The sequence below is a fragment of the Tiliqua scincoides genome, chromosome 2 (assembly GCF_035046505.1).
Source record: "Tiliqua scincoides isolate rTilSci1 chromosome 2, rTilSci1.hap2, whole genome shotgun sequence".
In the NCBI taxonomy this organism is placed as follows: domain Eukaryota; kingdom Metazoa; phylum Chordata; class Lepidosauria; order Squamata; family Scincidae; genus Tiliqua; species Tiliqua scincoides.
In genome coordinates, this window is record NC_089822.1 from 3548112 (window position 1) to 3561600 (window position 13489).

Genomic DNA, 13489 nt, shown 5'->3' on the forward strand with positions numbered 1-13489 from the left:
CAGGGCCAGGACCTGGTGGTTATGCCGAATCCTGACCCCGTTCCCGGGCAACCCCGGATTGCTTGGATTTGCGCCACCTCTTCAGGTGGCACAGATCTGAATAAACCCATTGGACCAGTGCAGCGCAACACAGGGTAAGGGGAAAGTCTTCCCCTTGCCTCAGGCTGTGCTGCTGGCCTGCCTGCTTCCAGCACAAGTTAGGATTGTGCCCAGAGAGTCCAGCATTCTCAGTCACATGGAGGTTCTCTACCCAGGGTTTATCACTGCCAGACAAATGCTGGCCTTGCTGGTAGGGGGTGGGTCTTGCTGGCATGTTCTTGCTCTCCTTCCTTAACCATGTGTTGCTATATACTCAAAGGTAATGTCAGCATAGACCTCATCACTGTGGACTATTTCATTATCAGATAAAGGAACGCAATGCGATTCCGGATCTTAGCAAGACTTACTAGTAAATAAAAACATGCTAGAAAGATTAGTGTATTTCAAGTGTCCTAAGTCTCATTCGCTATGCATGTCAAGCCATTCATTTTTCCTAGCAGATGAAGAAAATGCCAGCTCTGGATACAAAGGGCTGAAGGAAAGACTCCAAGGGTGAGTGGTGGATGGATGAGCCCATGACATTATCTCCTCTTGCCTATATTTCTGTCATCCCCTTAGGTCATGAAAGATCATTCTCCCAGATGCCTTGGCATTAATTTACCCTGCACATGCCTGATCTCGTCTGATCTTGGAAGCTAAGCAGGGTCAGGCCTGGTTAGTACTTGGATGGGAGACCGCTTGGGAATACCGGGTGCTGTAGGCTTATACCATGATCTCGGAAGCTAAGCAGGGTCAGGCCTGGTTAGTACTTGGATGGGAGACCACCTGAGAATACCGGGTGCTGTAGGCTTATACCATAGTCTTTCGAGACTGAAGGTTGCCAACCAACCAGATGCCTTGGATGCAAAAAATGAAATTTCTGGTAAGAAGCCTTTTTTGGTTTAAAACCTTTTAAAAACAAAAATGAATGGAATAATGAAAACAATCAAATTCTTGCACATCCAGACTCATTTTCAGCTTGGAATCCATCTTCACTTTTTGGGTTAAAAACTGAACGTCTGCAGCAGCCTGACATTCTGTGGCAAGAATGCAATAATTCCACAATCAGTGAACACACGTGGTGAGGATGGTTTGAAAATGGCTGCTATACACCACCGCCATCAACCATGTTCAAACCATAGTCGTCTCCCTGTTTGCCAGGATTAATGTTTTCAGCGAGAAGACAACACATCACCTAAATTGGGAATGAAGAGAGAGCTGGCTAACAAAAAAATACCAAGAAACATCCAACTGGCAGACATCACACAAGAAGTTCACCAAAGATCCAACATGACTCCCACTGCTAGTTGAAAAACAAGTAAATCCTCCATTTAAAACGAGCATTTCTTTATGCTCCATCGGGATGCTCAAGCAACATTGCACCAGATCACCACTCCAAAGGCAAAGCAGATAAATCCAATTTTACAGTGAGAAGACAATTTATGAGACCACGTGGCATGTCTTTTCAGCTCTGACTACTGATTTACAGCAGCAAATTCACTATGCCAGGGATGGCCAGCTTCTGTACCATGTTCTTGGAGAAAGAAGGGTATTTTGCTTACCATGCACATAGAGGGGCATGTCTGGACATGAGTGATCAGGCTCAATAATAAACTGGCACCATCTTGCATAACGCTACCACTGTCATGGAGCATCATAGCCAAGGCATCAGATGCACAGTGAACAAAGGAGGGAGAGATAATGTCACAGTCAAGACGGTGAAACTTTGTTCACTCCGCATCTGAGGACTCATTTCTTAACAAGGCCGTTATTTGTTTCCTGAGCAATTGTTGGCACCTACCTGCCTTTTAAAATCAAATAATAATTGAATATGAGCAAAAGCAAGGCAAAGTGAAGGAGATTTAATAAAGAGGATCTTTGCAGCAGAGGGAATTTTGCTTTGGCAGTGATTGTGTTACTAATTGATCTGCTCATCGCCGGAGAGCAGCCAGAGACAACAATTACGCACAGCGCTGGGGGCTACAAACAAAGAAAGCAACTACCTCCTCGGCTCTCGCTGTCCGCTGGTTTCACCTGGATCGGTCTGTTCATCTGTGAGGAAGAAAAAGAGAGAGAGAGAGAGGAGAAGCACGGTTAGCAAACGCTCTGTGGTTAGCAAACGCTCTTCGGGGTTGTATCTTTGGGCTGGCAGTTCAGAACAGCTTCTGCTTAGGAAGGGCTACAGAAAGAGTTACGGTCAGGCCTGTGTGTGTATTTCTTCCACTTGTGATTGCATCCCATAAACCCAGGGCCTGTATCTGTTGCATCAGGCGGGCCCACAGCCCCACAAATGTGGGCAGAGTGAACCTTGCCCATTCCAGGCCCATACATGAATGCATCATGTGGGGAGGTTCCATTTCACTGATTGTGAAGCGACTGAGAAGCGGGTCCCCGGTGCACCCCCTCACAGTGCAGGCTATTGAAGAACCCAACCCCCAAACTTTACATAGTTTGAGACTAGCTGGCCATCTTTTGTAGCTGCGTAAGAATTTTTTTGTTTCACTCCAGACTGACCCAGGAGCGGAGTTCTTTTTGCCTACCCCAGACTGTGCTCAATGGTGAGGTGTTATTATTATTATTATTATTATTATTATTATTATTATTATTATTATTAACAGTATTTATATACTGCTTTTCAACTAAAAGTTCACAAAGCGGTTTACAGAGAAAAATCAAATAACTAAATGGCTCCCTGTCCCAAAAGGGCTCACAATCTAAAAAGATGCAAATGAATACCAGCAGACAGCTATCAGAACAGACACTGCTGGGGTGAGATGGGCCAGTTACTCTCCCCCTGCTGAAAAAAGGAACATCCAGGTAAGCCATGACTGGCAGGTGTAATTCAAGTTGGAGGAAGAGGAGTAGGGGACTGGTATCTGCCCATAGGCAAGCAAGAATTGGGGCAAACAGGCTCAGGGATGCAGGCTGGTGAACCCTCAAACCGAGTGAGGATGCCTACCACAAGGTCAGACTGGCTGAGGTGGGCTGAACACTTCCTTGAATCCCCCCCCTGCAATTTACAAGGTCTGCTTGTGATGGTGTATTGAGAAAACTGCAGGGTGATCCTGGGTTTGGATCCAGGACAAGTTCCCCAAAAGGGGGGGAGTTTCCAGAAAGGACCGGCTGCATATGTTGATTGGTTGTATTACATCATAAATAATAAACATGGCCCAAATTTGCACAAAAAAAAAAACAAAAAAAAAACTGAGGGTCACATGTGTTTTGTAAGTGGATACCTGGGCAAGTCAAGCTTCTAAGATCAAAGATGCAATTTTTTTTTTTTTTTAGTCCACATGATTCTAGTCCTTTTAGTTTTAGGAATAAGCTTGAAACCTCATGGTCATTTCTGATATTAAGAGGGCAGAGAGCACAGGCCTCCCAGTAGTCAAGGCAGTTGACTCTCTCCCCCTTGATGACATTTGCAATATGAAATAGGCATAACGTATGTAGATTTCAAAATTCTTTCTGCGAACTGCATGATTTACGTTGCACAGGCCCTTAATTGGTTTGCACATTAATTAGGCACCTTCTTTTTGGTTCCACTCTCACATACTTCTTAACTGCACACTTCAAAATCCTAGAGCACAAGATTGGCCTTTATGGGTCGGAACAAACGTCCATCAAGCCCAACACATTGTCTCTGACAGCGGTCAGGCAGATGCGCATGGTAAGGTCTCTAGCAGGACATTGCGGTGATGTCTATCCTGTGTTGCTTGTCCCCACCTATTCAATTTGCAGTTTTCATTGCCAAACACACTGAGCTGAATTTTGCAAGGTTCTTTCCACGATGACCCCAATGTTATCCTTTCCAACCTTCTCCTTTCAGTTACAGCCAATTCAGACCTGCCTCAGTTTAGAAGCATCTGGACCTTTTTGCCCAATCCTGACCCATTGGCCTCCATTTTGCTCCCCCAGCATGGAATGACTCTGAAAGGGAGGGAGAGGGGCCCTTTGCATGCTGCGGTGAGGCTCCCTGCAAAACTTAGTGCTTTACACCCCCTCTGGCTATGCCACTGTCCTGACCCATAACCAGTGCTCATCATATGGCAACTGCAATGTGGATTGATATCATCTAGTGCTGTATCATCTAGTGCCATATAGTGTATCACTATAGTCATATATCTGTACTGGGCTGTTCACATGTTGGGCACTGCTTGGTGCTGCAATCATCTAGTGTTTCATAGGCATGTGTGAAACAGCTCTTGTTTTCCATGAGAAATGTACTGACACTCTCATTTTCTCAACTTTCTCTCCCACCCCCAGCATTTCAGAAGTCAGGGAGCTCCCAAATGAAGCCATCTTGAGCTATGAGTCAAGGCCCTTGCAATGTTTAATGCAAGTGTGATTAGAACTACAGTCACATTACATCTAAGCACGTTTTCCCTCTTGAGACACTGAGATGGCGAAAACTGCTTAGCCCTCCATCATGTTAACCTACTTGTCAGCCACTTTGATAGCTTCTAAATGCTAAATATGTTTGCAGAGCAATTAGAATAAATCTAGATAGCGGTTATGAAATGCTTTCTAAATGCTGCGCTACTACTAAAGATAATAATATAAAAGAAAGCAGCGACCCCACCCTTCCCCTCCAACAGAACAAAACACTATAATTCTGGTGGGTCTGCAAGGAGAGGTCAGGAGACTGGAGAGAGGAGCAAAATTGCCTCACTCAGGGATAATAGGTCCTAAATGGTTCTGAGTCCTGTATATAGTCTCAAGATCACCTTCTCTTTGTACTGTAAACAGAGCTGGGGGATAAGGAATTTGAAATATTTTCTTTCTGGGGGTGTGGGGGTGGGGGAATTTTAAAGCCAATTATGCAGCTTCAAATTGCTTTGCAAAAGAGTCGTAGAGTTATGGAGTCTTTCGGATGTAAGGGTTACAAAAAGAGATATGAAAAGTACGGATGCAGTCACAAGAGGTTAATATTTCATAGCCCAAATCCATGGGCTCTTAGCACTGGTAAGTGTTCTGCCAGCACCAACAACCTTACAGCAGTCATGAAATCACTTTCGGTAGCAATGCCAAAGTATTCCCGTGAGCACTAGTGCAGCCGCCAGGGCCTGCCGATGGGGGGAAGGGAGGAAGGCAGAACAGAGTTAGGGAGGGTGAAACGAGGCAGTGTAAGGGTGGCAGGAGGGTGGTCAGGTCTGTGAAGGGGGAGGTGCAGTGGCAGTGGCAGCCTCCAAATACTAGACCCCTTCCCAGACTCGATCTCATGGCACAGGTCCACGCAAACCTGCACTGGCAAATCCATCAGGGCAGGTCTGAGTAGACCCCTCTGTGCTGCAGAGGCTTACCACTGGGTAAGGGAACAGCTGCCCGCTACCTGCAGGATGTAGCAGTAGCCTTTTTGGCTACTGTTGCATCTGCAGGTGCAGGAATGGACAGGATCGGGCTCTTAGTTGTTATCTCATAAAGCTGAATTTCAAAAGTAAACTTTGACAATGCTCTTCCAGACCCAACTGGCTACGTAGCACTGGAATGTCATCCTAGTTAGCCCATGATTCCTTCATGAAAGCATTTTATGAAGAGCTGTGGTGTGTGCATGTGTGACTGGAGCCCAGAGTGAGTCAAAACGTGTGTGTATTTAGAAAATTTCTTTACTGCCTTCCCCTAGGCTACAAGCCTGGTGCTACGAGCACCTCACCGAACCCTGTCAATGGACAGGAGCCGTGGGGAGTCGAGACACTGAGCAAAGAAGCTTCCTTCAGCAGTAACCCAGACTGGGTTGTGTGGTGCTCCTTGGAAACCTGAAAACACTTCTGGGTCTGGTAGGCTTGCTAACTAAAAGAAGACCTTCTTAGTCTTTGGGACTGAAGGCTAGTTTCTGCATTCCTCACCCCATGATTGCCTGACCCCTCGCTCCGCTTCACCATAGCTAGGTGTGACACTGTGGAGGGGAGAGCTCGGGTTTGGTAAACGATGGTGAAACACATCACCTCTGCACATCCGCAGTCCATCACACATGGACAACAGGGCTCAATGGAGGTGTGCAGAAATCCTCTTCTTTTTTGTTGTGGGAGGAGATGGGGGAGAGGCCAGGTTCAAGTTGGCAACCTTCAGTCTTGAAAGACTCTGGTATCGCGCTCTGGATGGTGGTTCTGGCACAGCGTCTGGTGTGGCTGAAAAGGCCGATTCGGGAGTGACAATCCCTTCCACACTGGGAGCAAGTGTAGTGTGTCCCTGGTCTGTCTCCCTGGCTATGGGCCTTCCTTCTTTGCCTCTTTGCCTCAGACTGTTGGCCAAGTGTCTCTTCAAACTGGGAGAGGCCATGCTGCACAGCCTGCCTCCAAGCGGGCCGCTCAGAGGCCAGGGTTTCCCACCTGTTGAGGTCCACTCCTAAGGCCTTCAGATCCCTCTTGCAGATGTCCTTGTATCGCAGCTGTGGTCTACCTGTAGGGTGCTTTCTCTGCACGAGTTCTCCATAGAGGAGATCCTTTGAGATCCGGCCATCGCCCATTTTCACAACATGACCAAGCCAAAACAGGCATTTTTGTTTCAGCAGTGCATACATGCTGGGGATTCCAGCTCGTTCCAGGACTGTGTTGTTTGGAACTTTGTCCTGCCAGGTGATGCCAGGGATGCCACAGGGCTATTATTGGGAGAAGGCGAGGAAAGGAGTGGGGGCAGAATCTCCCAGGAAGAAAAAACCCACCACACGTTGAAATTAATAAGTAAAAGCCAGATGCAGTTGAACATACTGTGATTTCTGCACTTGACGATGCTTTTGCAGAGCAAAGACGCACACAGCCCATAATACAAATTGAGATCGTCTTGACACGAAAGACACCAATTATGGGGAGAAACATGGAGAGGAAAATAATTAAGTTTCTTCTCTCTGTGGATGGAATTCCGTCTCCCTAAGAGAGAGTGTCTAGAAGGGGGTCCTGATCTCAGCTATGCAGAATGACCTGCAGGCTGGGCCAAGGCTTCTCAGCTGCTTCCGGTGATGGGAAATGGGGTGCTTCCTCTTGCTGTGAGTCATGTTGGGAGTGGGTTCATCCCAGGCCCTGGTTTTACTTTTTCCTGTTCCTCTTTAACATTTGCCACTCCTTGGCCTCCTCTTCCTCGCAACAGTGCCTGTCATCCAGGCAGCTGACTGAGTTTGCAAGGCAAGCCCTGCTGGATCCACTGACCAAGCCAGCCTCCCCCTCCCAGGAGTGCTCAGCCAGGTGCCTCTGGGCCATCCTTTGGCAGGGCCTGAAGTCCACTGCCCCCTTTCCTTCCTGTTGCCTACAAGCAAGAGAGGAGGATAGCTCTCTCTCCTGCCACTGCTCTTCTGTAGTTGCTGTTCAGAGGTAAACAGTCATCCTGATTAGTAGTCGCTGATAAATCTGCCCTTCATGAATTGGTCCAATCCCTTTCGAAAGAATATCACCTTCAGAAAAAAAGAAAAGCCTCCAACAGTCTTTCCTCACAGAGAAGGTGCCCTACCCCTTGATCAGTTGGATTGCTCTTTTCAGCCATTTTCTCAGCTCTGCAGTATCCCATCTGAGGTGGGGTAATCAAAGCTAAACTGGCCACACATGGAACCCAAGAAGTGGCCTCATTCAGACCCTTGGTCCATCCAACTCAGTACTGTCAAACCCTGGCTAGCAGCAGCTCTCCTGTCTGGGGTTTCAGATAGGACTTTTTTCCTCTACCCTACCTGGAGATATTGCCAGGGACTGAACTTGGGCCCTTCTGCAAGCAAACTCACACTGAGCCACAAACCCCCTCCTCTCCCCTCCACTGCCAACGTGGCTGCAGCACGGATTTGTATAAAGGCATTACGATACAGATCAGCCAACACAATCCAGACAAAGGCACGAATCAAGCTGCGAGCAAAGATTAAGCTTGAGACAGCAGAAGCTGTCAGAAAAGGCACCCCCCCCTCCACCTGCACTGATTAGACAATCTGGCCTGGCAAAGAAACTCCTTCCTGATTGTAAGGCGAGTGGCCAGTTCCGCAGCACGGCTGAGATTCGCAGAATGGAGGCCTCCGCAAATAAACTGTGGGCTGCAACCCCATAACACCTGTCACCTGCCTGCCTTTGAAAACTGAATTGGCCCTGATTTAATTACATTATTCCAGCTCTAACTGAGAGGTGGCTCCATTTTAATTCAATTTCTCCCGCTCTAAAGTTGTTTCAGGCTATTATATGTTCAGTAGTGTGTATTGGAAATAATTAAAATGAAATACTAAATGAAAATTCTGGAAGTTTGGGGAGGGCATTAATAATGCGGAACAGATACCTGTATGGAATAAGTTTAAGGTAAAGATATGATAGTTACACAGGGAACCCCACACCCTGACCCGATCCTAGTTCATTTGATCTTGGCTGCCTAAACAGTTCAAGCAGAAAATGTTTGCAGAGTTTTCAGAAAAACCTCAATGTTTGCTTTTCGTTTGTCTGAAAGCAAAGAGGCATCCACCTGTGAGGGGCAGGCCCCCCCGAAAATGCATCAACACAAGGCTCTCTCAGCTCAGTGGTTGGTTGGCAACCTTCAGTCTCAAAAGACTAAGCCTACAGCACCCGGTATTCCCAGGCAGTCTTCCATCCAAGTACTAACCAGGCCTGACGCTGCTTAGCTTCCAAGATCAGATGAGATCGGTGACAGCAACACCAACTGTTGACGTGCAAATATAAATGGGGACCATCATACATCCCTCCAGGGCCCAAGACGTCCTGGCACTCGAGGTTGCATGCCAAATGATGCTCTCCCTTCTCTGATGATACACCAGCCTGTCTACCCACCGCTCTCCCCTCCTACACGTGTCCTCTTCTACTCCATCCCCTTTTCCTTATCCAATCCTTTTCCAAGGAGGGGGAGCAGTGCGGCCAAGTGGACTGACAGAGGTGGTTGCCCCCTATCAACAGGCTGTCTGAGGCAACCGCCTTAGCCTCATCGATGGGCCGGCCCATCAATGACTGCAGGAATTTTTCTGCCATTTCCACACTTGAGGGCCTCGTGGCAAGCAGAGAGAGAAAAACCCTTGTTGCCAGAAGGGGTGAGCAACAGATGCCCCTCCCCTCCAATGACAAACGATATCCTGATGAGACTGTATGCAGCTTTTTTGCACTTGCAATGAATTCTACACCCCGTGCCAAGGAGACCCAATCTCTGCACCAAAACAAGCCGAATGTGGCACCTCAATAAATTATGAAAACTTTCCTGAACAAGTTACCCTGCACATGCTTGGTCCTGTCTGATCTCAGAAGCTAAGCAGGGTCAGGCCTGGTTAGTACCTGGATGGGAGACCACCTGGGAATACTGGGTGCTGTAGGCTTATACCATAGTCTTTGGTGAATGAAGGTTGCCAACCATATCACAGTGGAACTCCTGTTGCAAAATGGATTCTGCTCCCCAAACCATGAGGAGGGCCAGGAACTGAAGCACCATTTTTTGAGAACCCCCCTTCCGCCCCATGTTGGTTCCTCAGATGTTGTCCTGAAGAACCAACATTCAGACCTCTCTTTGCAAGAACAGAGAACAAGAGTTGCTTGTGAAAAAGGACACCTCAGGAAACAGACTTCTTTGTGTTTGTGCTAGTTCTGCTCCGGCATGGAATATATTCTTGTAGTTGGTTCAATTTGAATTTTCACCCCAAAAGGTTTTTGAGGTCATTGATTCAGCAAACAAAGGGGCTCTCCTCTGGCCCAACGGGGCACCCAAGCAGAAAGCATCCTGACTTCCATATTGTTAGTGAAACAATGTCCTGACTTCCCTATTTGCTAGTGAAACGGAACCTAGCAGCAGAGTTAGGCTTGTTCAGGGGTCCAAAGAAAATGCCCTTCCATCTTCTGTGCTTGCAGTGACTAATGCGAACCAAGGCCAGACTTTGATGTGGTCAAGGCACATTTCAGAAGGCTCTGCAAGAGGCACCAGGGTAGCTGCAGTCAGTTCTTTGCCTCCTCTTGCAAACTAGCTGACCAAGCACTGCAGTGGGGAGGCACTGCATAGGCTGGAGTCAGTAGTCGCTGACCCCACAAACCAATCCCAACTCACCCAGGCCCACAAAGCCTGCTGGGCCTCAGGGCTAGACTATCCATCTCAGCAACTTATCACAGCAGCAGCCTCTTGCTTTCCTTGTTGCCTCACTCTCTGTTCTGGAAAACAGCCCTTACTCCGAGCCCAACTACAGCCCCTGACTCTGTCCCCCTTAGCCTCTGATACAACGAAGCACACACAAACACACATGGAAAGAATTTCCAGGACCATTGACGTGGTGTCAGAGGAGCTTGCAATACAATGCATCTCACAATCTGGAATTCCATAGCCAGAAAACCGCAAAGGCCCCGATCCAGTTGGGCCTTAGCCTTGAATAGGGCTGCAAACCTGTCCACATTTCTATGAGAGTAAGTCCTAGTGAATTCAGTGAGACTTGTCTGCAAGCAGGCAACAAGGTACTGTGGAGGTCAATTTCCTTGTCCAGTGCAACTAACTTAGCTAGACTGGAGCCCAAGTAAACCAGGGATCCGATTCTAGAGACCCGTTTGGCAGTTCTCTTCATCTCGCTTCTCGCTGACGTATCCGACTCAAACATGAACACGCACTCATGCACACACATGTCAGAATGCATGGCTTTCCCCACCTCCTGCTGGCTATGCCCTCCCCGAGCGCACCGCAAACACGACATCATTTTTCATGTCCAATTACAGCCGCGGTGGTGCCATGTTAAAAGACAGTGCAGGTACTCCTGTCAGAAAGGGTTTGAGTTACAAGAAGCGATGAATTACAGCAAACCCTTTTTCAATTCTCTGCAGAAATGAAATGTCAGAGCTTGCCGCTCTATATTTCTCAGCACCATCAGCTACAGGCCAGCAAAGGAATTAGACAAGGGACAGACGCTTCACTGAATTGTGATTTTTTCTAAGGCTCACTCTCTCCTTTTCTCTTTTTTTGCATTCCTTCCTTCCTTCTTGTTCTCCCTCTGGCTTTGGAATGAATTTTTAGAACAAGGAGAAGGATCACCTAAGAAAGGGGAATTGAAAATATAAGAACCAGAGGATCTCTCTCTGTCTCTCTTCCTCCCTTGTCAATTTCTTCTGCTTTCAGGCTTTAATTTCTTGCTCAAGAAAACTTTTGAAATCAATCTTTTTGAAGTTCCCCATAATAGTTTAAAAAAACAAAACACCCACCCCAATAAAGAATCACAGCTGAAGAAGAATATTTTCCCCAATCCTCCCAACACAGCTTCCGCGTTTTATCTCAGGAATCTTCATAAACCTCTTTGAGAGACGCAAATATTATCTCCGTATTGCACAGTCACATCTCCTCTTTCGGGTGCTTCCACAAGGGATGTGTGGTGGGTGGGGTGTCACATGAGGCAGGTGAGGCAGAGCCTCCCCACTGGAATCCTTTGAAAAGTGCCACTGCTGTGTGAGGTGCCTGAGCACATGGGCTGCAGGTGCGTGGGCACCTCACACGGCGGCGGTACTTTTCAAAGAACTCCAGTGAGCTCCACCTCACCTACCTCACCTGCCTCCCCATCCACCGCATGTCCCTGGTTTCCACACAAGAACTCTTGAGTACCGCAGCGAAATTGCTTTTCCATTAGCGGAATTGCTAATTCCAACTGGAATTAGAACAGAGCAGCTTCTACACAGCATTTAAAATAGCACTATACTGTCCAGTAATCTTCCTCCCTATGGCCAGATTCTTCTATAAGAAGACTCCATTTAATGAAGGCCCTTGTAATACCAATAGAAAATGTTCCACCTGCATGTTCAGCCCATTCTATTGCTTCCTTGTTTGGGCTTAGGGCTGTCCTAGAAGCATACACCCAACAGTACTCTGTGCTTGAGCACTGAAGAGGAAGATCAGCTCTAGGAAGGAGACAAGGTGGACTCCAGGGAAGCTTGTCCACCCACTACACACTTTGGGGTGGGAAGCCCCACCACACACAAAAGCCTTCTGTTTAAGTATGACTGAGCCAGAATCAACAAGACTGCTTAGGAAGAACCACTGGGGGCAAAAAAAGTTCTTCTAAGCCCATATGGATGCTGTACACTTGCCTCCACTATGCCTTTTTTCCCCCTCCAAAGCATCCACCTTCAGGCCAGATTCACCCCTTTGTGTGTGAACCAATCTGCATCTGAAATGTAATGAGAAAAGGGGCAGTTTTGAAGATCAACCAGATTGGACACCAGTCAAAGGCACAAGCCCATTAAAAGGTCCTCCTAGCTGGGCAGATCCCCTGCACTGACGGCGAAGCAGTGTGAGTTAGCCAATAGGCTTGTACTGCTTCTGTGCCCAGCATCTCCATATGCAAATGAGAGAGTCCTCCAGAGACTCCCCTGTCATCATGTGACCTCTAGGAGATGCTTCCATTGGCCCGTGGGGAAAGGTAAGAGGGGCTGCATGAGTCACCTGTAGACTTGTGTGGAAACTCCTGGCCTCCTCCCACCCCACCCCCCACCAACCAATAGGCTTCCTCTGAAACCTTGCCGTGAAATTGCAGGGGAGGAGAACAGGTGGGGGCAGATGCAGCAGCTCTTGTTCTTCCCACCCCCCATGGGGAACAGATGTGGTTCATCTTCCTCTAAGAAGGGGAGGGGGAGCTGCCACCACAGATTGCCCCACGTTGCCCCAGACATTGGGCACCACAGATTGCCCCAGACATTGGTAAGGAGGATTGGAGGAGTGGCCTCCTGTTGTCATCACCTCTGGAAAGCTGGGGAGGTCCTGTGCAGGTCTTTGCTCAGACACTACCAGCAGCAATCTTATTAGAGCCAAAATGAATTAAGAAACCAATTCTTCTGCTAACTATAATTCCTAACAGTTTTGGTCCCCTGTACATCACTCTCTCTCACTCTCTCTCTCTCTCTCTCTCTCTCTCTCTCTCTCTCTCTCTCTGTGTGTGTGTGTATACACACACACAATAACTCTTACTGTCCTCCATCACAGTCCTTCTTTCCAAGAACCCCACGTGGCACACCGTTCCCTTTTCGCTATGTGTCCTGGTATTCTCACAGTGAGCCTGAGAGTTAGTGACTGGCCTGCTATGACCCACTTTCTCTTGGCACCCCGCAGTCTCCACTGGAGAGGGAGCTGTTTCAGCCAGCCTCACAGTGGTGTGTGGGGCAGCCACAGGGAAGAGACCCTTTCCTTTCTCCTTTGCGAAGGGCTGCCTTGCATCCCTGCAGGGAAGAAAAATACTGGACATATATATCCATTCATATCCATCAAACCCAGGAAAAAGTTGCATGTAGGTTAACGAAAAGACACAAACCCACTTAGCCCTGCAAGAAGAACAGGACAAAGGAGCCGCTGGGCCAGGAAATGTCCTCAATGATTGCCAGACTTGGCAAAAACAGCCTGTATCTGTCTTTGGTACCAGGTGGAGAAAATCCCACCAACCTCGCCTTCCAAACAGAAGAAAACAACACTGGCAAAGCAGTCGGTGTTCTCTAATTGGCACCTA

At 47.8% G+C, this 13489-nt stretch overlaps 1 protein-coding gene and 1 pseudogene across 31 annotated transcripts in view; one reads left to right on the forward strand and one right to left on the reverse strand.

Moving 5' to 3' along the window:
• Positions 1–13489, reverse strand: part of CELF4 (CUGBP Elav-like family member 4) — a 697876-nt gene that overhangs the window by 271618 nt on the left and 412769 nt on the right. For 16 of the 31 annotated variants that reach the window (XM_066616553.1, XM_066616565.1, XM_066616550.1 and 13 more), the window contains exon 3: positions 2082–2130. In XM_066616553.1, coding sequence (XP_066472650.1) covers positions 2082–2130 — 49 coding nt within the window. Of the gene's footprint in view, positions 1–2078; positions 2131–13489 lie in introns of all 31 variants that reach the window. The other 15 variants (XM_066616572.1, XM_066616559.1, XM_066616568.1 and 12 more) reach the window with 1 other exon arrangement.
• Positions 683–802, forward strand: LOC136642602 (5S ribosomal RNA; annotated as a pseudogene).